Source organism: Rosa rugosa, chromosome 5, assembly GCF_958449725.1.
Source record: "Rosa rugosa chromosome 5, drRosRugo1.1, whole genome shotgun sequence".
NCBI lineage: Eukaryota > Viridiplantae > Streptophyta > Magnoliopsida > Rosales > Rosaceae > Rosa > Rosa rugosa.
Genome location: NC_084824.1, coordinates 8,494,791 through 8,518,026, shown reverse-complemented (window position 1 = coordinate 8,518,026; position 23,236 = coordinate 8,494,791). Strand labels below are relative to the sequence as shown.

At 38.8% G+C, this 23,236-nt stretch overlaps 2 protein-coding genes and 1 non-coding gene across 3 annotated transcripts; 2 read left to right on the top strand and 1 right to left on the bottom strand.

The window, feature by feature from the left end:
* The first annotated feature begins 5,821 nt into the window (after window positions 1-5,821).
* Window positions 5,822-19,628, top strand: LOC133710489 (protein DETOXIFICATION 12-like). The gene is made up of 8 exons (XM_062136562.1): window positions 5,822-6,382; window positions 6,613-6,730; window positions 17,639-18,065; window positions 18,176-18,262; window positions 18,422-18,478; window positions 18,598-18,836; window positions 18,933-19,138; window positions 19,260-19,628. The coding sequence occupies exons 1-8, from the start codon at window positions 6,110-6,112 to the stop codon at window positions 19,323-19,325; spliced, it is 1,473 nt and encodes a 490-aa protein (XP_061992546.1). The 5' UTR covers window positions 5,822-6,109; the 3' UTR covers window positions 19,326-19,628.
* LOC133713250 (small nucleolar RNA R71) lies at window positions 8,942-9,048 on the bottom strand. Its single transcript, XR_009847917.1, has one exon. It is a non-coding gene; the product is annotated as a small nucleolar RNA R71 (small nucleolar RNA).
* Window positions 19,629-19,768: 140 nt separating the features above from the next.
* Window positions 19,769-22,765, top strand: LOC133710490 (protein DETOXIFICATION 12-like). The gene is made up of 7 exons (XM_062136563.1): window positions 19,769-20,230; window positions 20,867-21,411; window positions 21,512-21,598; window positions 21,761-21,817; window positions 21,940-22,178; window positions 22,272-22,477; window positions 22,596-22,765. Exons 1-7 carry the CDS (start codon window positions 19,964-19,966, stop codon window positions 22,659-22,661), a joined length of 1,467 nt encoding a protein of 488 aa, XP_061992547.1. The 5' UTR covers window positions 19,769-19,963; the 3' UTR covers window positions 22,662-22,765.
* The last annotated feature ends 471 nt before the right edge of the window (window positions 22,766-23,236 follow it).

Sequence of the window (23,236 nt, the reverse complement as noted above, 5' to 3'; positions counted from 1 at the left end):
TTTAATGCATAGTCTGCCTCCTTCGTCAGTAACCACTTCTTTGTTTAAATCTGTCACACTCTGCCCTCTGAGAATCATCACTATAACTCTCTGCACCCGAGTAAGAACCAGTATTATCTTTCCCTGTAATTTCAGCCGTAGTTTTTGATTTCCACTTCTCCAATATTTTCACCAACACCCTTTCAGACTTCATTTGCATTTTCTCAAAGCAAATGCTCTGGTGTGAAAGAGTAACAGCACGAATCAACAATTGGGACCTCCCAATTATGCAACCGATCAGGTTCAAGAGAAATTCGGCCGTACTCGGGTATGGGACAGAGTGGTAATTATAGAACAAGAGTCCTAACAAAAGAAAAGGGTCGAGATAGCTAGCTAACATGAGTTTGTTCATTCCAACAAGTCAAGCGGTTGGGTTGCACAATAATCATTTTATATCCCATTAGTACCTGGGTGAGCTTGGTCTCTCTAGTGTTGGATCGACAAAGGTGGCCTACATCCCTAAATGCTGGAGTAAAGTGACCGACATCCCTGGAATCCTGGCTTAAATCATGCCGGTATATTAGAAGTATTCTTTTGTAATAATAGTGCTCTTGTAATAGGACTTGTGTATATATATGCTCTGTTTATGGAGAAGAAAAAGTGTAATAGAAAGTCACCTTCTTTCTGATATGGTATCAGAGCAGAGATCCAATTTGGACTCTGTTTGTTTTGCCGTGTTTTTGTTTTTCGGGTTCTTTTGGTTAATGCAGTTTCGGATTCTTTAGCTTTTTCGGTTTTTTTTCGAGTTCTTTTTTGGTTATCTTCACTCAAGCACACTACCATCACCGTGAGCCATTCCCGTAGCAGCAGCAGCAGTTCGGCCCAGTTCAAAACCCGCATCTTCTGCCCAAAATCTGCAGCTCCAGTCCTCCGCATCTTCTGTCCAAAATCTGCAGCAGTTCGACCCATTCCAAAACCCGCAGCAGCAGCTCGCATCTTTCCCGCAACAGCTCCGCGCCGTTCCAGCAGCAGCAGATCCGTCCGAAACCCGCAGCAGCTGCTCCAGTCCGTCCAAAACCTGCAGCAGCAGCAGCAACCCCACGATCCGACATCATTTGCAGCAGCAGCAGCAGCTCCATCCATCACGTCACTTGCAGCAGCAACCTCACGATCCCTTTCTACTGCAACAACCCACAAACCCACTTGCAACTCACTAGCTCAAGCCTTTGAAAAGCTGCTGCATTATCTACTTTTTTAATTAAAGAAAAGCCCATCAGCTCATTTCTAATACCATCTCCTTTTCCATTAATATATACATCCCCAGCTCTATCATTCCCACTATCTCACCGTGCATGACAGACAATTTTTTAACCTTCTCAGTTTTTTAATTCTTTTATTTTCTTTAGAGAGCTTATTTAAAGCTTCTGTAACAAAAAAAAAAAAAAAAAAAGGCATCCTTTTGCCGTGTGCCACTCACCAACCCTTTCCACACTTTTCAATTTCTTTTATTAACTTTCCGCACTGTCCACCAATTAAACAAAAGCCCATCTTTCATTCTCATTCTCACTATTTATTTAAAAAAAAATTTGCAAATGGCTTGTAACTATTGCAAGGAAGTTGGTCATTTCAAGAATCAATGTTCTAAGTTGCAAAGATTTCATTCCAACAATTCTGGTTGGAGTGGAGGGAGCAATACTGGAGGGAGTAGAAGTCAGAGAGGCAAAGTTGCAATCCAACAAGTACCAGAACCTGATTTTTACAGTGTTGAAGGGCAAGACCTCTCTAAGGATAATGTTTTCTTGACTAAGAAAACTCGAGGTAAAATTGGTATTGCTTTACATGTTTCTGACTTTACTGGTAGTGATACATGGATAATTGATTCTGGTGCGACTGATCATATGACCTACGACAAGTCTTTCTTTGTGTCTATGTCATCTCCTTCTATATCTCATGTCTCTAATGCAAATGGTGCGTCTTTTCCGGTCCTAGGTATTGAGTCTATTCAGGTCACACCGTCCATTGTTTTGCATGATGTCCTTTATGTACCCTCGTTGTCTCATCATCTTTTATCTGTATCTCAACTGAATTCACAGAATAAGTGCTCTGTAACCTTTTATCCAATGTATGTTGTTTTTCAAAATCTGTGCAATCGGGTGATTATTGGCAAGGGAGACCTGAGGGGGAGACTGTTTCACTTGGATTACATGTACGCAGGACAAACACAAGTACCGGAACAGCCTTTGGCCCTGACATTGAGTTCTGATCGATTGAGTGAGGTATGGTTGTGGCACAGACGTTTGGGTCATCCATCTTTTGGGGTTATGAAAAAGTCTATGCCTTCGTTATTTTTGGGAATAAGTGATTCTAGCTTGCATTGTGAAACTTGTGCTTTGGCTAAGAGTCATAGGTCTAGTTATCCTTCGAGCTTTCATTCTAGTATCATGCATTTTGAGTTAATTCATTCAGACTTGTGGGGTCCTTCAAAACATTCTACCCTTTCTGGAATGCGATATTTTGTGTTATTTGTCGATGACTTTACCCGACTATCCTGGGTTGTCTTACTTAAGTCCAAAGATTCTGTTTTCTCTGCCTTTACAGCATTTCATAGTCTTATTCGTACTCAATATGATGCTAATGTTAAGGTCTTTCGTTCCGATAATGGAGGTGAGTTTGTTAATCATTCTTTTCATGAATATTTCCAACACCATGGCATAATCCATCAAACTTCTTGCCCACAGACACCTGAACAAAATGGGGTGTCTGAACGGAAAAATCGCCACCTTCTGGATATGGCTCGGTCCCTTTTGCTTAGTGCTAACATGCCTAAGTACCTTTGGGGAGAGGCTGTTTTGTGTGCTTCTCATCTTATCAATCGCCTTCCATCTGCTCCTCTTCAAGGTCGTGTCCCACTTGAGGTCTTGTCTGACTACGTTTCTATCCCATCATCTAATACTCTTCCTGCTCGTGTCTTTGGTTGTGTTGCCTATGTTCATCTGTATAAGAATCAAAGGTCAAAATTGGATGCTAGAGCCCTTAAGTGTGTCTTTGTTGGTTATAGCTCTCATCAGAAAGGTTACAAATGTTATCATCCTCAATCCCAGAAATTTTATGTCACCATGGATGTTACTTTCAGTGAAGATGCTTGTTATTTCTTGCCTCCTGTGACTCCTCCTCAGGGGGAGAGGTCTTATTATTATGAAGATTTGTTCAATGGGCAAGATGAGAGTCTGGATGTTACTTTCAGTGAAGATGCTTGTTATTTCTTGCCTCCTGTGACTCCTCCTCAGGGGGAGAGGTCTTATTATTATGAAGATTTGTTCAATGGGCAAGATGAGAGTCTGGCATCTGAATCCTCAAGGTTGGAGTGTTTAGGAACAGAGCTGGAAAAGGAGGATAGAAGCTTTACCGACGCATCGTCCGAGTTGGAAAAGGAAAACAGGGGTTCGGCAGGAAAAGAAACCCCGGGCAATGTGTTACCGACTGGTCAATTGGATCAGTCTGACCGGTCGGTCGAGGAGGCCGTTTCAGACCCTATTTCAGATGAGGTTCTGTAGTCTTCTGATGGTGTTTTGAACAATTCTTCTGTCTCTCCCTCTCCTTCAGCGGTCTCACCTGCTCAATCATCACCCGAGGTATGTCCTAATCCTTCCTTGTCTAATAGTCCTTCTGTGTCTGGTAGTGTTCCCACCAAAACCTTGCCCAGTCGTTCAACCCGTGGTCAGCCTCCGAAACACTATGAACCTGTTCTAAGTGCTAAAACTAAATACCCTATTGCTAATTATGTGTCGACCCATAGGTTATCTAAACCGTATGTAGCCTTTGTGAATCAATTATCTTCTGTGTCTCTTTCTAGTAAAGTGCAGGATGCCATGAAGGATGAGAAGTGGATGAAAGCAATGACAGTCGAGATGGATGCTCTTGAGAAGAATCGTACGTGGGAGTTAGTGTCATTACCACCAGGAAAGAAGACAGTTGGTTGTAGGTGGGTGTACACAGTGAAACATAATTCAGATGGATCGGTGGATAGGTACAAGGCAAGATTAGTGGCTAAAGGCTATACTCAGAAGTATGGAGTGGATTACGATGAGACATTTGCACCAGTGGCCAAAATTAACACAATTCGGGTACTTCTTTCATTAGCTGCTAACCTTGATTGGCCTTTGCAACAGTTTGATGTTAAGAATGCATTCTTGCATGGTGACCTGCATGAAGAGGTTTATATGGATTTGCCTCCTGGATATGGTACTTCCACTGGAGAGCAGATGGTGTGCAAATTGAAGAAGTCGCTTTATGGCTTGAAGCAGTCTCCCAGAGCTTGGTTTGGCCGGTTCACCAAGTTCATGAAGAAAATTGGATACCGACAGAGCAATTCAGATCACACCTTATTTCTTAAACATCGGTGTGGTAAGGTGACTGCCTTGATTATTTATGTTGATGACATGGTTGTGACAGGTGACGATATTGAGGAGATTCAAAGGTTACAAGGTCAGTTATCCTCTGAATTTGAGATGAAAGATTTGGGTAATTTGAAATATTTCTTGGGAATTGAAGTTGCTCGTGGAAAGGATTGTATTGTGTTGAGTCAGAGGAAGTATGTCCTAGACTTGTTGGCAGAAACAGGTATGCTGGATTGTAAACCTGTTGATACTCCTATCGAGCAAAATCATCGGTTAGCAGAGTACGTGGACCAAGTACCTACAAATAAAGGGAGATACCAGAGGTTAGTTGGACGGTTGATTTATTTGTCCCACACTAGACCAGATTTAGCCTATGCAGTTAGTGTGGTGAGTCAGTTTATGCACAATCTCAGTGAGGTCCATATGGATGCTGTATTTCGTATTCTGCAGTATTTAAAGTCTGCTCCAGGGAAAGGATTAATTTTTTCAAAACACAGCCACTTGGATGTTTCTGGATACACAGATGCAGACTGGGCAGGTAATATTACAGATCGCCGGTCTACTTCGGGATACTTCACGTTTGTGGGTGGTAACTTGGTTACTTGGAAGAGCAAGAAACAAAAGGTGGTGGCTCGCTCCAGTGCAGAAGCAGAGTACAGAGGAATGGCCCGAGGACTTTGCGAGATGTTGTGGTTGAGAAATTTGTTGAGAGATTTGGGGTTCAGGCAGGAAAAGGCCATGTCACTTTATTGTGATAATAATGCTGCAATTGAAATTGCTCACAATCCTGTTCAGCATGATCGCACGAAACATGTGGAGGTAGATCGACACTTCATTAAAGAGAAGTTGGATGGGCAGATCATTTTGTTTCCCTTCGTTCCTACTGATGAACAGTTGGCGGATATTCTTATAAAGGCCCTCTCGAGAAAAGCTTTTTATGACTCACTTGACAAGTTGGGCATCCGTGATCTGTATGCACCAACTTGAGGGGGAGTGTTGGATCGACAAAGGTGGCCTACATCCCTAAATGCTGGAGTAAAGTGACCGACATCCCTGGAATCCTGGCTTAAATCATGCCGGTATATTAGAAATATTCTTTTGTAATAATAGTGCTCTTGTAATAGGACTTGTGTATATATATGCTCTGTTTATGGAGAAGAAAAAGTGTAATAGAAAGTCACCTTCTTTCTGATATCTAGCACAGCCAAAGCTCAAGTCTTTTTGTAATTTTGTTTCATATCCACCCTGTTCTTTCTTTGTTTGCTGTGAGATTATAGTGTTATTAATTTTGTTCTTTCATAGTTTGGAATTGTATATTTGACATCCAACTGTTTGTTTAACCTGTGCAACAGGTTAAGCTATTTTTTATTTTTCCTTCTTTCACTGAACTGATCATCTCATGTGACCCCAACAATGTCAATTACAAAGGTGGCAAGATGAATGATTTGGAAAGGTGGATTATTATGGCACATATATATGGTCCATTTTGAATCACACAGGGATATGCTTTTTTAACACGAGTGATCAATAGTAGCTCTTCCATTAACTTGATTGTGATTGGTAATGAATATGACGAGTCCAGTGATCTTTATTATTTTGTCCTACAGATTTGGCTAAAGAATATCAGAGTTGATTGGTCTTTATTGCCTTTTTATTACCGAGTTTGGGTGTGGCTGTGTTTATGACTCTCCTCCGAGGCTGCATGTGAGGCGGTCATTGCTGATATTACAGACATGGAAGCGAGCTTGATAACATTGCCAAATGATACTGAAGACGAAAGAAAAAGTAGTAGTGATAGTTCAAGTACTCATCATCTAACATGGGTTTGTTTCTTTGAAGAAGTGAAGAGACAGTGTTACATAGCAGGACCTATGGTTGCTGTGATCCTGTCCCAGAACTTGTTGCGTATTGTTTCGATGATGATGGTTGGTCACTTGGGTGAGCTTGCTCTCTCTAGCAGCTCTATTGCCATCTCCCTCACTGGAGTCACCGGCTTTAGTCTTTTTGTAAGTGATCTTAATCTTATCTTGTTTTCTTCTCTAACTGTTTGTTTATAGCAACAAGTGGTAGTTGACCTTGCCATAGAAATCATAAAACTTACATTTTTCCAGCTCTCATTACTAAAAGTGAACCCTTTTCTTCATCACTTTGATCATTTGATGATTAAAGGTTATATGTCTCACAATAACTCATAAGTTAGTGGATTGATTTTGTGACTTGGTATTAATTTGAACAGATAGGAATGGCCAGTGGACTGGAAACATTATGTGGCCAAGCATATGGAGCTAAGCAATATCAGAAACTTGGACTTCAAACTTACACTGCCATATTTTCTATCAACTTAGTTGGTCTACTGATAGGTTCATAATTTCATACATTTTTATACCCTTAAATGTAGGATTCTAGGCTTAGTTCTTATCATTTTTGAGTCATTTACTTTGTGTTTGTGTTTTGTAGGTTAAATTGGAGAAAAGAAAGATTTGGAGCTTAAAGTCAAACGCAGGATTGAAAGGGTGCTTGCTATCCTGAGTGTCCAGAATTGTCTCTGCTGTGCGTCAACTTCGCGGATTAAACTGTACCTTCTCACAAGGAATTAGCAAGCGAGCCTTATACCATTGGAAAGATACGGATGTTAGCTTTCTGAGGAATTTTACGGAAGTGGATTCGCATTCTTTTGGAGCAAGTTATGATGATTTAAGTGAACCTAGTTCGGGAAGGCAGATTCTGACGGATTTTGCATATCTTTTGAGAATCTGGTTTGTGAAGCCCAAATCCATTGCTCTTAGTACTTGAATGGGATAAGACTGAACGTATCTGGTATACTTGGAGTAATTTCTTGCATTGACTTTAATAACCCTGCGTTTCTTTGGAGAGAAGAAAGCTATTCCAAGTTGGACTAGAAGACCTAAGAAGCCCAATTCAAGTAGGAATTGGGGGAGACATACAAGGCAGAAAACCTAGAACGTCTAGAGACACAAGAGGCAGCAGATTCCGCACAGAACGAGGAGAAGAGAAGCTCTCACCAACGCTGGTTCCAAGTTCCTCAATTCTTCCATTGTCTGTTTCATGATTTCTTTGATTCTAGTCATGCTTTTCATAGTTATGGATTGCTAAACTTCTAAGCTAGGGCTGAGATGAAGCCCCTAGTATGACTATTCTATTTATTTAGTTGGTTTGCTATTGAATTTCTGGATTTCTATGTTAAACTCTTAATCACTGTTTCAATAGAACTTTTATTCAAAATCTTTGCTCGGGATCAATAAGACCTAGGTTTTGTTTATTGGTTATTTGGTTGGAGAACATGATGCTTGATCAATGAGTAGATGTTTTCTAGGGTTCCAAAAGATAATTCAATCTTGTGATTAAAGAGTTGTGAATTAAGAATACAAGTGCTTGATCATAGTCGATATTCTTGTTTGCATGATTTTCTAGTTCTTTTGTGCTTAAGGGAGTTGAACATGTTTGCTTGAACCTGATCATTAAGTGGAGTAAATTATAGTTTGGCTACTTGAGTTCTATACAGGATCAATAAGTTGGAATTCAAAGGTTAGAAGAACTTTGGCATATGTCTGGGATCAATACAGTTTATGTACGGAAATCTTTAGCATGAAATCTAGGGAATTCAATTGTTATCAACTAGAGAATTGGATAGAAGTATTAGGTGGTGGATTCAATGCTTTAGCATCTTTATAATCTGTTCTTAAACTTAAAGAAATCTCATTGCTCATTCTTGTCTTTAATTTTAGTTTTTCTTTCTTTAATTTTCTGTTTAAACCTCAATCACATCATAAAAATCAGTTTGTTTCACTTCAGTATAGCACATTTGTCATAACAAAATTGTCTCAATCAGTCCTTGAGGGAATGACCTCGTGCTTGCACCTCTATTCTACAATTGATTCGTGCACTTGCGAGTACTAAATTAAAATTGACAACAAGTTTTTGGCGCCGTTGCCGGGGACTGACTTAATTCAATTTGATCTGTCAGTTGTGCCATACTTAATTTTTGTATAGTTTTCTTTTCTTTTCTTTTACTTATTTTTTTTTGTTTATTTTTCGTGTAGGTTTGAATTTTGTTTATGCAAGGTCGTCGATCCCAGAATTTAGATATCATTGTATACGATCCGGAGATTGAACGAACTCGTAGAAGACTTTTAAGGCAAGCAAGAACTCAAGAACAAGTTGCGGTTCCAATGGCAGAAGATGAAACAAAAGCATTGAAGGAGTTCACGGCTCCTACTGCACTCACAACATCATCTTGTATTGTTGTAGCTCATATTCCTGCAGGAATACGTTTTGAGATTAGACCAGCAACAATCCAGAGCTTGCCTAACTTTTATGGGAAGACGAATGAAGATCCTTATCTCCATGTGGAGGAATTCAAAGACATATGTGGAACTTTTCGGTATGAGATATCAGATGAGCAGATCCGTTTAAGGCTTTTTCCTTTTTCATTGAAAGACAAAGCAAGAAAGTGGCTAAGCTCTCTTCCCCCTGGTTCCATCAATACTTGGGATGATTTGGTTAAAAAGTTCTTGTTGAAATTCTTCCCAGCTAAGAAAACCAATGCTCTCCAAGCAGAAATTTTTGGCTTCTCCCAACCTGAGGGAGAACCTTTTTATGAGAGTTGGGAGCGTTATAAGGATTTGTTCTTGAAGTGTCCTCACCATGGATTTTCTAAACCCCAAAAGGCTCAATTTTTCTACAGAGGTTTGAACTCCCAAAGTAGAAGTATGGTGGATGCTACAGTTGGTGGAAGCTTGATGGGAAAGACGGCAGAAGAGGCAATTCAAGCTTTTGAGACTATATGTGAAAATTCACAGCAATATGATCCTTATACATCAGTGCCCAAAAGAGGAGGACTATATGAGGTTAGTGCAAGTACTAAGTTGGAAGAGCAAGTTGCAGCCTTGGCAAGACAAATGAAGAGCCTTACTCCTCTGTTAAATAAGGCTGCAAGGGAGACATGTGCTTTGTGTTCAAGTATTGCACATACCACCGAGGCGTGTTCTGAAAATTTCTTCCAAGATGAGCAAGTCAACATGGTGAATAATTATAGAAGGCCTGTGAATGATCCTTTTTCAAATACTTATAATCCAGGTTGGAGGCAACATCCAAATTTCTCTTATAGCAATAATAATCAAGTGCAGATGCCAAGGAATCCTCCCATGCAAAATTATCAAGGGCCAATTGAACAAAAGAAACCATCTCTTGAAGAAACCATGCAGCAACTTGCACAAAATCAGATGGAATTTCAAAAGGCCAATGCTCAGATGCTTCAAGCTATTCAAGAGACCAAGAAAGAGCAGCAAGTTCAATCTCAAGCTATTTCTAAGCTAGAAGTTCAAGTTGGTCAGATTGCCACTGCCTTGAATGAGAGAGAACAAGGGCGTTTACCTAGCCAAACTCTTGCTAATCCAAGGGGTCAATTTGAGAAACATGAGCCTATGAAAGCTGTGATCACGTTGAGGAGTGGAAAAGAAGTTGATATTAAAGTTCGTAGTCCAGGAGATATTCAAGAAGTCGAACAAAAAGAAGAAGTCGAACAGGGGATTGATGAGTCTGTTGCTATCCCAAAAATTAATGAGTCAGCAGAGAAAGATTCTGCAGGAGGATTGAAGCTGCAACAGCAATCCCGAAAACGAACTGATTCGAACCCAGCGACTTCTAGCACCCCAGAAACGACTTTGAGGCCTACTGCAGAGTCTCAATTTGTTCCTCAACCTCCATATCCACAGTTGCTTCAGAAGCCAAAGAAAGATAGGCACTTGACCGAGATTATGGAACTATTTCGCAAGGTGCAAATTAATATTCCTTTGCTTGATGCCATTAAACAAATCCCAGCTTATGCGAAGTTTTTGAAGGAGTTATGCACTAATAAGAGAAAATTTGAAGATCATGAGAAGGTGTTGTTGTCAGAAGAGGTCAGTGCCGTAATTCAAAGGAGACTCCCTCCAAAGTTGAAGGATCCAGGAAGCTTTACAATCCCCTGCACAATTGGTGATCATTATTTTGAGCGTGCTTTGATGGACTTGGGTGCCAGCGTTAACTTGATGCCATACTCTCTATATTTGAAATTAAAGCTTGGTGACCTGCAACCAACATCAATCACCTTGCAATTTGCAGACCGATCAGTCAAGAGGCCAAAGGGAATTGTTGAAGATGTGTTAGTGAAGGTTGATAAGTTCATATTGCCTGCAGATTTTGTCATTCTCGAAACTGAACCAGATGCTTATTCAAGTGAGGATGTACCAATCATTTTGGGTCGTGCATTTATGGCTACTGCTGATACCATAATTAAAGTAAAAGATGGACTTCTATCTATGACAGTTGGTGACATGTCAGTGGAGTACAAGATTTTTGAAGCGGGTCGACGTCCCTCTGATGATGGTAAATGCTTTATGGTTGATTCTATTTCTCCTATTACTCATGAATCTTTTGTTTTGAATTCATCTCAAGATCCCCTTGAAGTATGCTTGACACAATCTGGAATGGATTTTGATGCCAAGAAAGAGGTTGATGAGTTAGAGAAGCTTCTTAATGTTGCACCGGTTTTTGAATCAAGAAAGTGGAACCAATTTGAGTCTTTACCTTTGTCCACAAATAAAGTTGTGCCTTCCATTCAGCAAGCACCGAAGTTAGAGCTCAAGCCACTGCCACAACACTTGAAATATGTATTTTTGGGTGAAAGTGAGACACTTCCAGTGATTATTGCTTCGGACCTTTGTGAAGAAGATGAAAAGAAGTTGTTGCAAGTTCTTCAAGCTCACAAAACAGCGATTGGATGGACAATTGCAGATATTAAAGGTATAAGTCCTACAATGTGTATGCACCGAATCCATCTTGAAGACAATATGAAGCCAACACGTGATGCACAAAGGCGTTTGAATCCACCAATGAAAGAAGTTGTGCGGGCTGAAATTTTGAAGCTCCTCGATGTTGGAGTTATATATCCAATTTCAGATAGCCAATGGGTTAGCCCAGTTCAAGTGGTGCCTAAGAAGTCGGGAATAACCGTTGTGAAGAATGAAAAAGATGAATTAGTGCCTACAAGGATGACTACGGGTTGGAGAGTATGTATTGATTACCGAAAGCTCAACACTGCCACACGCAAAGACCACTTTCCATTACCTTTTATTGATCAGATGCTCGAGCGATTGGCGGGTCATAATTATTATTGTTTCCTTGACGGCTATTCAGGGTATAATCAAATTCCTATTGCACCGGAGGACCAAGAAAAGACTACATTTACTTGTCCTTTTGGTACTTTCGCTTACCGGAGAATGCCTTTTGGATTGTGTAATGCACCTGCTACCTTCCAACGGTGTATGATGAGTATTTTCTCTGACATGGTGGAGCGATTTATTGAGGTATTTATGGACGACTTCTCTGTTTTTGGTTCTTCTTTTGATGATTGTTTGCTTCATTTAACTCTAGTGCTCAAAAGATGTCAAGAAACCAATCTTGTGCTAAATTGGGAGAAGTGCCATTTTATGGTCAAGCAAGGTATTGTGTTGGGACATATTGTTTCAAGCAAAGGCATTGAAGTTGACAAGGCAAAAGTAGATTTAATTACCAATCTTCCTCCACCAACAACAGTAAAGGGAGTACGTTCTTTCCTTGGCCACGCCGGATTTTATCGGCGTTTCATGAAGGATTTTAGTAAGATTGCAGGACCATTGAGCAATTTATTAGCAAAAGATGCAGAATTTGTGTTTGATGAAGCATGTCTAGAGGCGTTTAACAAGCTCAAGGCCCTCCTAACTTCAGCTCCTATCATAAAGCCTCCGGATTGGAACTTACCATTTGAATTAATGTGTGATGCGTCGGATTATGCGGTGGGTGCAGTTTTGGGGCAGCGTATAGAGAGGCTTCCTCATGCTATTTATTATGCTTCAAAGACTCTAAATGATGCTCAACTTAACTATTCTACCACTGAGAAAGAGTTGCTTGCGGTTGTGTTTGCTCTAGACAAATTTCGGTCTTATTTGATTGGTTCCAAAGTAATTGTCTACACTGATCATGCTGCCCTTAAATATTTACTTGCCAAGAAAGATGCCAAGCCTCGGCTAATCCGTTGGGTTCTTTTACTTCAAGAATTTGATTTGGAGATAAAAGATAAAAAAGGAAGTGAGAATGTGGTTGCAGACCACTTGAGTAGATTGGTGCATGAAGATGATGAAGTGGACTGCCTTCCTTTGAATGAAAATTTCCCTGATGAACAATTGTTTATGGTACGTGATTCTCCTCCTTGGTTTGCTCATATTGTGAACTTTATTGTTACTAAAAAAATTCCAGATCATTGGAGCAAGCAAGAGAGGGAGAAATTTCTTTCTAAAGTGAAGCATTATATTTGGGATGAACCGTATTTATTCAAATATTGCTCAGATCAGTTGGTTAGAAGATGTGTACCAGAAAGTGAGTTTCAAAGCATTCTTCGTTTCTGTCATAGTTATGCTTGTGGCGGGCATTTTGGAGCCAAGAAAACAGCAGCTAAAGTTCTTCAAAGTGGCTTTTATTGGCCAACATTATTCAAGGATTCTTTTGAATTTTGTTCTTCATGTGATCGTTGCCAACGAATGGGTAATATCTCTAAACGTGACATGATGCATTTGAGTAATATTTTGGTGGTTGAATTATTTGATGTTTGGGGAATAGACTTCATGGGACCTTTCCCTCAATCCTTTGGCAATCTCTACATATTGGTGGCAGTGGATTATGTATCAAAGTGGGTTGAAGCAATTGCTTGCAAGACTAATGATCACAAGGTGGTACTTTCTTTTCTCAAAGACAATATTTTTGCTCGTTTTGGCACTCCTAGAGCCATTATAAGCGATGGAGGACTACACTTTTGCAACAAGCCATTCGCATCACTTATGAAGAAATATTCCATCACTCACAAAGTGGCTACACCTTACCACCCTCAAACTAGTGGTCAAGTTGAGATTTCCAACCGGGAAATTAAAAATATTTTGGAGAAAACAGTTCGCCCGGATAGGAAAGATTGGTCTCAACGTTTGAATGATGCTCTATGGGCGTATAGGACAGCCTATAAAACTCCAATTGGCATGTCACCATATCGCTTAGTTTTTGGGAAGGCTTGTCATCTTCCGGTGGAGTTAGAGCACCGAGCATATTGGGCAATCAAGCACTACAATTTTGACATGAATGCAGCCGGTGAACAGAGAGCATTGCAGCTGAATGAGATGGAGGAAATTCGTAATGAGTCTTATGAGAATGCAAAAATTTACAAGGAGCGCACCAAGAGGTTTCATGATAAAGTCATTCGTCAAAAGACATTCGAACCAAACCAAAAGGTGCTGCTATATAACTCTCGACTGAGACTCTTTCCAGGGAAGTTGAAATCTCGGTGGATGGGTCCTTTTCTGGTCACAAAGGTGTTTCCCCATGGAGCAATTGAAATTAAAAACTTGAGGAACAACTCTATCTTCAAAGTGAATGGTCAACGTCTCAAACCGTACTTGGAGACATCTTTTGACACCAATGAGCAGCATGTTTCCTTCACTGATCCTCCAAATGAATGAGCTTAAACTTGGTCTGGCTGAAGACATAAAACTTAGCGCTTGTTGGGAGGCAACCCAATGATTCTTGGAAGAAAAGGAGTGCGTGTTCAGCAAGAATGAGGCTTCTAATCATGTCACATCTGCTACCTTCATACCAGGGACGTTTCCTAACTCTTTTCTTCTATTTTAGTTTATTTTCATCCGTTAGTTTTTTTTTTTTTTTTTTTTTGGTCGTTCTGTCCCCTTACTTTTATTGTTGTACTGCTGTTTTATATTCTGGGATTGCAGTATGCACTTCAATCCTGGTACTGATTTGTTCTTCACATTGCGGACAATGCTCAATTTAAGTTTGGGGGTGGGATTTCGTATTTTTATTTTATTTTAGGTCTGTGGTTGGTGTTTTGTTTTACCTTATTCAAAAAAAAAAAAAAAAAAAAAAAAAAACGAATAAAATTAAAATTAAAAAAAAAAATTTCTTTTTGTGTTTTTCATTGGGTTTTTAGTTTTGTTTGTTAGTCTAAGTCTTAGGGTTCTTCCAAATACTATGATGAGCATGAACTTCTTACGGATTAATATTATGGTCTCAAGATGATTGCAAGCATGTATTGATTCATGATTTTAAGTAATTGTTAATAGATTTTTATGACTATTATGCTCAGCTTGTCTTGCATTGATGGTTAGATTGGTGCTATGATTGAAATTTGATTGATGCATGCTAGGATGAGTTAAACTTGATTTTAACCCTTGTGAGAATTTGAGCCTATATATGTGCTTTTCTTTTTTGAGTGAATTAGAATAGATCATCCTATTTTCTTGACGTGGATTTTGCATGATCTCATCTTTTATTCATCTTGGTTGAGACTCGGATTCGACTTGCATATTTTATACAAGGACAAATGCTAGAACTTTCCCCAAAGCCTCTCAAAGCGTATGGTTGAATTGCATGATGGATGGGAAAGGATAAAGGCACTAGGATTACCCACCATAGCCAAATAAAGCCTGTGTCCCTTTATGCACACAAGTTGTGCAACCCCCTAGATAAACCCCCTTGAGCCTACATTAGGCCTTTTCTTTTGTCAACCACAAATTCCTTACCCGTTAACCTAGTATAGCTATATCTTGACCCTATTCTAAGGAGTTAGTGGAGCAAAATTTTCAGAGATTCATTATTGTTCAAGTTATTTTTGTAAGCAAGTATGGGGGAATGTTATTGTAAATGTCGATCCAAGGAAGAAAAAAATATATATTGATGGCTAAAGAAAAAAAAAAAAAAAAAAAAATAGCCGAGAAAAAAATCAAAAGTGCAAAAAGTAGAAAATTTTCCTTGGATTCGATAAGTTGTGTTATTGTATTATGGGAGTTTAGAATGAAGCAAAGGCCCAAAAAGACGATATCCGGCCTCAAGAAAAAAAAATGTCTTGCTTCGCGTGTTTCATGTTTTATTGCCTTGAGGAAATTCATTGAAGTTCTTATCTCTCTACATTATCATCGTAGTGCTCTACTAATTTCCTTAGAATTTTTGTGATTTCCCGATTCTTTCTTTCTTGAAACTTACAACCATGGCCCCATTACAACCCTAAATAAAGACCTCTTTGATCTTTGAAGTTGTGCATTCGATTTGTGGAGACTTGTGCAGAGGGGTGAGCATATGGTGTCACTGGCCTTTCATCCGAGTTTTGGCATTCCAATCATGAGATCATAATAAAAAAAAATATTATCAGAAAAAGCTTTTCTTTCTTGTTTTCATATGTGAGCTATTTGTTTGCCTTTATACATCATTCCTCTCACATATAAGTTGAGTGAAAATGGAAGCTTATGCCATAGTCAGAAAATCATGAGAGAAAAGAAATTGAGTGCATCCTTGTGAGGAATTGAGTTGACACTTGTTTGACACATGAGGAGGTTGGGTTTCTTTTGTCGCATTGGTTTGATTGTCCTTGCACTAAATTTTGAGCATGATGGTCATCAAAATAGATTAGCTTTTAAGTGAAGTTGTGAATTTGATATTGTGCTTGCTTGAATCTTGACTGACCATACTTGTGGGCAATATAAGTTCTCTGAGTTGTTTGGAAGACATTAGGTCCGTGCTTTGAGTCATATTTATTTTTCTTTTCTTGTTTGCTCGAGGACAAGCAAAATCCAAGTTTGGGGGTATTTGATAGGTTCATAATTTCATACATTTTTATACCCTTAAATGTAGGATTCTAGGCTTAGTTCTTATCATTTTTGAGTCATTTACTTTGTGTTTGTGTTTTGTAGGTTAAATTGGAGAAAAGAAAGATTTGGAGCTTAAAGTCAAACGCAGGATTGAAAGGGTGCTTGCTATCCTGAGTGTCCAGAATTGTCTCTGCTGTGCGTCAACTTCGCGGATTAAACTGTACCTTCTCACAAGGAATTAGCAAGCGAGCCTTATACCATTGGAAAGATACGGATGTTAGCTTTCTGAGGAATTTTACGGAAGTGGATTCGCATTCTTTTGGAGCAAGTTATGATGATTTAAGTGAACCTAGTTCGGGAAGGCAGATTCTGACGGATTTTGCATATCTTTTGAGAATCTGGTTTGTGAAGCCCAAATCCATTGCTCTTAGTACTTGAATGGGATAAGACTGAACGTATCTGGTATACTTGGAGTAATTTCTTGCATTGACTTTAATAACCCTGCGTTTCTTTGGAGAGAAGAAAGCTATTCCAAGTTGGACTAGAAGACCTAAGAAGCCCAATTCAAGTAGGAATTGGGGGAGACATACAAGGCAGAAAACCTAGAACGTCTAGAGACACAAGAGGCAGCAGATTCCGCACAGAACGAGGAGAAGAGAAGCTCTCACCAACGCTGGTTCCAAGTTCCTCAATTCTTCCATTGTCTGTTTCATGATTTCTTTGATTCTAGTCATGCTTTTCATAGTTATGGATTGCTAAACTTCTAAGCTAGGGCTGAGATGAAGCCCCTAGTATGACTATTCTATTTATTTAGTTGGTTTGCTATTGAATTTCTGGATTTCTATGTTAAACTCTTAATCACTGTTTCAATAGAACTTTTATTCAAAATCTTTGCTCGGGATCAATAAGACCTAGGTTTTGTTTATTGGTTATTTGGTTGGAGAACATGATGCTTGATCAATGAGTAGATGTTTTCTAGGGTTCCAAAAGATAATTCAATCTTGTGATTAAAGAGTTGTGAATTAAGAATACAAGTGCTTGATCATAGTCGATATTCTTGTTTGCATGATTTTCTAGTTCTTTTGTGCTTAAGGGAGTTGAACATGTTTGCTTGAACCTGATCATTAAGTGGAGTAAATTATAGTTTGGCTACTTGAGTTCTATACAGGATCAATAAGTTGGAATTCAAAGGTTAGAAGAACTTTGGCATATGTCTGGGATCAATACAGTTTATGTACGGAAATCTTTAGCATGAAATCTAGGGAATTCAATTGTTATCAACTAGAGAATTGGATAGAAGTATTAGGTGGTGGATTCAATGCTTTAGCATCTTTATAATCTGTTCTTAAACTTAAAGAAATCTCATTGCTCATTCTTGTCTTTAATTTTAGTTTTTCTTTCTTTAATTTTCTGTTTAAACCTCAATCACATCATAAAAATCAGTTTGTTTCACTTCAGTATAGCACATTTGTCATAACAAAATTGTCTCAATCAGTCCTTGAGGGAATGACCTCGTGCTTGCACCTCTATTCTACAATTGATTCGTGCACTTGCGAGTACTAAATTAAAATTGACAACATCTACCATTATCTTTGATATGGATATACATGGAGGACTTGCTGATTTTGATCGGTCAAGATCCTTCAATTTCTCGTGAAGCTGGTAAATTCACAATTTGGCTTATTCCAGCTCTATTTGCTTATGCAACTCTTCAAGCATTGATTAGATACTTCCAGACACAAAGTTTAATAGTTCCCATGCTTCTAAGCTCTTGCGCGACCCTTTTGTTCCATATTCCTCTTTGTTGGGTTCTAGTATTTAAGTCTGGACTGGATAATGTTGGAGGGGCATTAGCAATCAGTATTTCATATTGGTTGAATGTTATTTTACTCATATTCTACATGAAGTTTTCTTCTGCCTGTGCAAAAACTAGAGTTCCAATTTCTATGGAGGTATTCTATGGAATCAAAGAGTTCTTCAGCTTTGCTATCCCTTCTGCAGTCATGATATGGTAGTCTTAGTCTCCCTATATTCCACTATTCTTATATGCTTCCTTAAAGTAAACATATTCAATGCTTCTATTTATTTTTTTATTATTTTTATTCTTGTTGATGGTTGTAGCCTTGAGTGGTGGTCATTTGAGATGCTTATCTTGCTGTCCGGAATTCTACAAAATCCGGCTCTTGAAACTTCAGTTCTGTCTGTATGGTAAGCATTCTCTTCCTAAATTTTGGTTCTTCAGTACAGAAACAGAGAAGATTTTATAATAGATTGAGTAGAAATTCTAAAACTGTCAAGGTTGATCTCCATTCCAATAAGATGCATTCCGAAAAGGTATGTAAGTATTCTAATTAAGTTTTGTGACAGTCTCCAGACCATTGTGACACTCTATTACATACCATATGGGTTTGCTGCTGCAGCAAGGTGTGTTTCAAATACAGATATACCATCAGATTTAATGGTGTGTACTAATATATGTTCCAGTTAAATTTGGAAATGGATAGTAACTATAACCTATCACTTTTCTCTTGGGAAATGTATAGTATTAGAGTTTCCAACGAACTAGGAGCTGGTAACCCACAAGGTGCTCGTATAGCTACATGTGCTGCAATGTTTCTTGCAATCACAGAGACAACTATAGTAACCACAACTCTCTTTGCTTGCCGAAATGTATTTGGTTATGTTTTTAGCAATGAGCAAGAAGTTGTTGATTATGTCACAACCATGGCTCCTCTAGTTTGCTTGTCTGTTTTACTAGACAGCTTGCAAGCCGTCCTTTCAGGTTAGTTGATCTATCTTTTGTGAATAAGCAGTCTGCTGAGAAATAAGTTCATGTTTCAATCTAGAGTTATGTGTTTCTTATAAACTGTTAAATCAGGTATTGCTAGAGGGTGTGGGTGGCAGCACATAGGGGCTTACATAAACCTTGCAGCATTTTATATTTTTGGAATTCCAATTGCTGCCTTACTGGCTTTCTGGGTACAACTAGGAGGAAGGGGCCTTTGGATTGGAATCCAAGTTGGTGCTTTTGTGCAAACAATTCTGCTTGCTTTTGTCACGACTTGTACAAATTGGGATAAACAGGTCTTCTTAATTCTCAACCCACTTATCTCTTAATAATGTTGATCTTGGTGTAATATGAGGTTGATACCATTGAACTGTGAAACTAAATACTGTTTTTGTTTTTTTTTTCTTCTGATGTCAGGCACAGAAGGCGAGGGCTAGGATATATGAGGGAAGCTCTCTCGAAGCTAATGGATTGCTGCACTAAGCAGAGATTAACTAGTACTGAAGGAGTTGCTGTATGCCTTTGTGCATTGCTTTTGGCAACTAAAGCATGTCATAAGCTCATAAGAGCCCATTTGACTGTGAATGAGATATTAGTCATCAACGTAGCGTGCTGAGAGTATTGCTGCACAAAATGTTGATCAGAATGTACACAGCTACTCGACAAGTTTCTAGGCAAGAAAGAGCTTATCTCCTTTGTAAAGCAGCAATTTTATCCTGATAAAATGTTCAGAATTTTGTTCAGATATTGTTTCAGTATCAAATAAATTCATGTACGTCTTCCTTCTTTCTTGATTTAAAACTAGAGGGAATATATTCAGATATTGTTTTTGTTGGACAGACAAATGACATCAGCGCATCCGTCATAGAAAATGACAAGATATAGAACTTAAATAAAGAAAAGTCTTTTTGGTCGTATGAAAGCCGCCAGTATTGATCTTTTCTGTGCTGCAGCAAATAAAAGTTTTTGACTTTTTACATAATTGTTACTCTTTTTCTTTTGTCAGATTCCTTTTCTTTTCCTTTTTTTGTGGACAAACTTTTGTTAGATTGGTTGTATCTGACCACATAAGATGAGTTGAAGTGCCAAAATCCAGAATACCAGATACTGAAGAAACAAACATGGAGGAGGAATTGTTATTGCCAAGAGGCAAAGATCAAGTAGAGCAAAGAAAAGGGTCAAGTAGTACTAGTAGTCTAACATGGTTTTCGTTCTTCGAAGAAGTGAAGAGGTTGGGATGCATAGCAGGACCTATGGTTGCTGTGGTCCTATCCCAGTACTTGTTGCAGGTCGTTTCAACGATGACGGTTGGTCATCTTGGTGAGCTAGCTCTCTCTAGCACTGCCATAGCCACCTCTCTAGCTACTGTCACCGGCTTTAGTCTTTTTGTAAGTCTTTCATCTTCACATTTTGGTAAATCTGTCCATTTATGCTTTCATCCAATTTGGAACTGCAACATTTGTAGATGATACTTCTTCTATGAAATTAGTCGATATTAATTTGTATCATAGTAGCGTTCAGTTTGTAATTTACTTACAGTGATTGCAGCTCGTAATTTGCTGAATTTCTTCAGAAATTCAGTGCAGTGATTTACTGACCCAAAATAAAAAGACAGATGTCTGGGGAAACATAAAATTTGTCAAGAACCAATGGCAAAAATTCCTGGAAAGACATCCCTATGGATTATTGTGCCTACTGGTTTGTCACCTCTCTAAGTGGTTTTTTGACCACTGGAGTTGATGGTGGACACACTGTTCCTGACTTCCTGGTTCTATTTGATTGCATTCTCTTGGCCAAAGTTTCTAATTGATTGTAAGAGGCTCATTATTAGGACTAGATTACACCTTCACGGCACTGATCACTGATTGTTTAAAGAAAATGACTTGCATTGGATCCAGTGACTAAATAGAATGAGATTACAGATTAAATTGAATAAAGATGAACCTTTGCAGTTACGAAATTATACTTATTCTGGGTATCTGCTTCCAGTGACTAAATAGATTTGTAACTTGCTATTTAAACAGTTAGGAATGGCTAGTGCACTGGAAACCTTATGTGGACAAGCTTATGGAGCTGAGCAATATCAAAAACTTGGCCTTCAAACTTACACTGCTATATTTTCTCTCAACTTAGTTTGTCTTCCTATATCTTTCATATGGTTTTATGTGGAGGACTTGCTGATTTTGATCGGTCAAGATCCTTCAATTTCTCATCAAGCTGGCAAATTCATAATTTGGCTCATTCCGGCTCTTTTTGCTTATGCAACTCTTCAACCGCTGAATAGATACTTTCAGACACAAAGTTTAATACTTCCTATGCTTCTAAGCTCTTGTGCAACCCTTTTGTTCCACATTCCTCTCTGTTGGGTCCTAGTATTCAAATCTGGACTGGATAACCTTGGAGGAGCATTGGCAATGAGTATTTCGTACTGGTTGAATGCGATTTTACTCGGATTATACATGAAGTTCTCTTCTACATGTTCAAAAACTAGAGCTCCAATTTCTAAGGAGGTATTCCAAGGAATTGGAGAGTTCTTTCGATTTGCAGTCCCTTCTGCAATTATGTTATGGTAGTTTATTCTCCCTAATAGGTTCTATATATGTGTTTTCTTTGTTTTCGGTATCTTTAAGATCGTTGTTTATTTTGTTGATTGTTGGTGATGGTTGTAGCCTTGAGTGGTGGTCATTTGAGCTTCTCATCTTGCTGTGTGGGCTTTTACCAAATCCTGCTCTTGAAACTTCAGTGTTGTCTGTATGGTAAGTTTGCTAAATAAGTTCCAGTTCTGAAACAGAGAAGATATCTTGAAAGAACCAAGTAGAAACCTTTAACTAGTTTGTCATGTTTGATCTCTATACTAATGAGTTTCACTTTATGAAAGAAATCAAAGAATACTTTTAATCTCATTGTTTTGTGGACAGTCTCCAGACCATTTCGACACTCTATTCAATACCCTATGGATTTGGAGCGGCAGCAAGGTCTGTACACACGCAGTTTGACCAACAGATTACCTATTTGTATCCAGTGTAAAGTGCAGTTAAGTTTGCTGAAGTAGGTCTAGATTAACTAATCATCTCTGGTTTTCTCGAGCATTCTGCAGTACTAGAGTTTCAAATGAACTAGGAGCTGGCAACCCTGAAGGTGCTCGTATAGCTACTTGTGCTGCCATGTTTCTTACAGTCGCAGAGACAAGTACGGTAGCCACAACCCTCTTTTGCTGCAGGCATGTATTTGGTTACCTCTTCAGCAATGAGGAAGAAGTCGTCAATTATGTCAGAACAATGGCTCCTCTTGTTTGCCTCTCTGTTATACTAGACAGCTTCCAAGGGGTCCTTTCAGGTACGTTGCTCTTTCTGTTTAAGAAATATCTTCTTTCATGTTTCATTTATATTAAGTGTTATGTATTTGTTTTGTCAATGGTTGAATCTTCAGGTATTGCAAGAGGATGTGGGTGGCAGCATATAGGGGCTTACATAAACCTTGGAGCATTTTATTTATGTGGGATTCCAGTTGCTGCTACATTAGCTTTCTGGGTTCAACTAAGAGGAAGGGGTCTTTGGATTGGAATACAAGTTGGAGCTTTTGTGCAAACCACTCTGCTTGCTATTGTAACAACTTGTACAAACTGGGAAAAGCAGGTCTGTTCTCAACCCATTTATCTCTTAATAATTTTGATCTTCTCGACAATTTATCTAGTCTTTCGACTTTTACAAAGGGTCTAAATATAACTGACACTGACCTCATTTGAACTTCCAGGCAAGTAAGGCAAGGGAGCGGATATTTGAGGGAAGTACTCTAGTTGAGAATGGATTGTGCCACTAATTAAGCAGAGCTCAATGAGTTTGAAGAAAACAAGACAGAAACTTTGTGGAAGGTTTTCTGATTTTTACTTCATTATGAAACTGATTACAAGCTTTTTCTATATATACACAAAGAAGAGAAAAAGAAACAGAAAAGCTGATCCTTAATTTAAGGGACAACCCAACCATAACTTAGCTAAACAACTCTAACAACTAAGGTAAGCTATCAACAGTGAAAAGTAAGGCTAATGACAGTGAATAGAAACAACCATACTGCAACCATACTTCCAATACTCCCCCTAAAGCTGGATCAAGGGGATTCATTGATCCAAGCTTGCCCAAAATTATGTGAAACTGAGCAGTGGGAAGAGATTTGGTGAAAATATCAGCCAACTGATCATGGCTTCGGGTGTAGTGAGTATCAATGATCTTGGATTGGACTTGAGCTCGAATGTAGTGACAATCAACTTCTATGTGCTTGGTTCTTTCATTAAAAACCGGATTAGAAGCAATATGCATTGCAGCTTGATTGTCACAAAAAAGAGACACTGGTTGACTACGAGGAAACCCCAAATCGGATAGGAGACCTTTTAACCA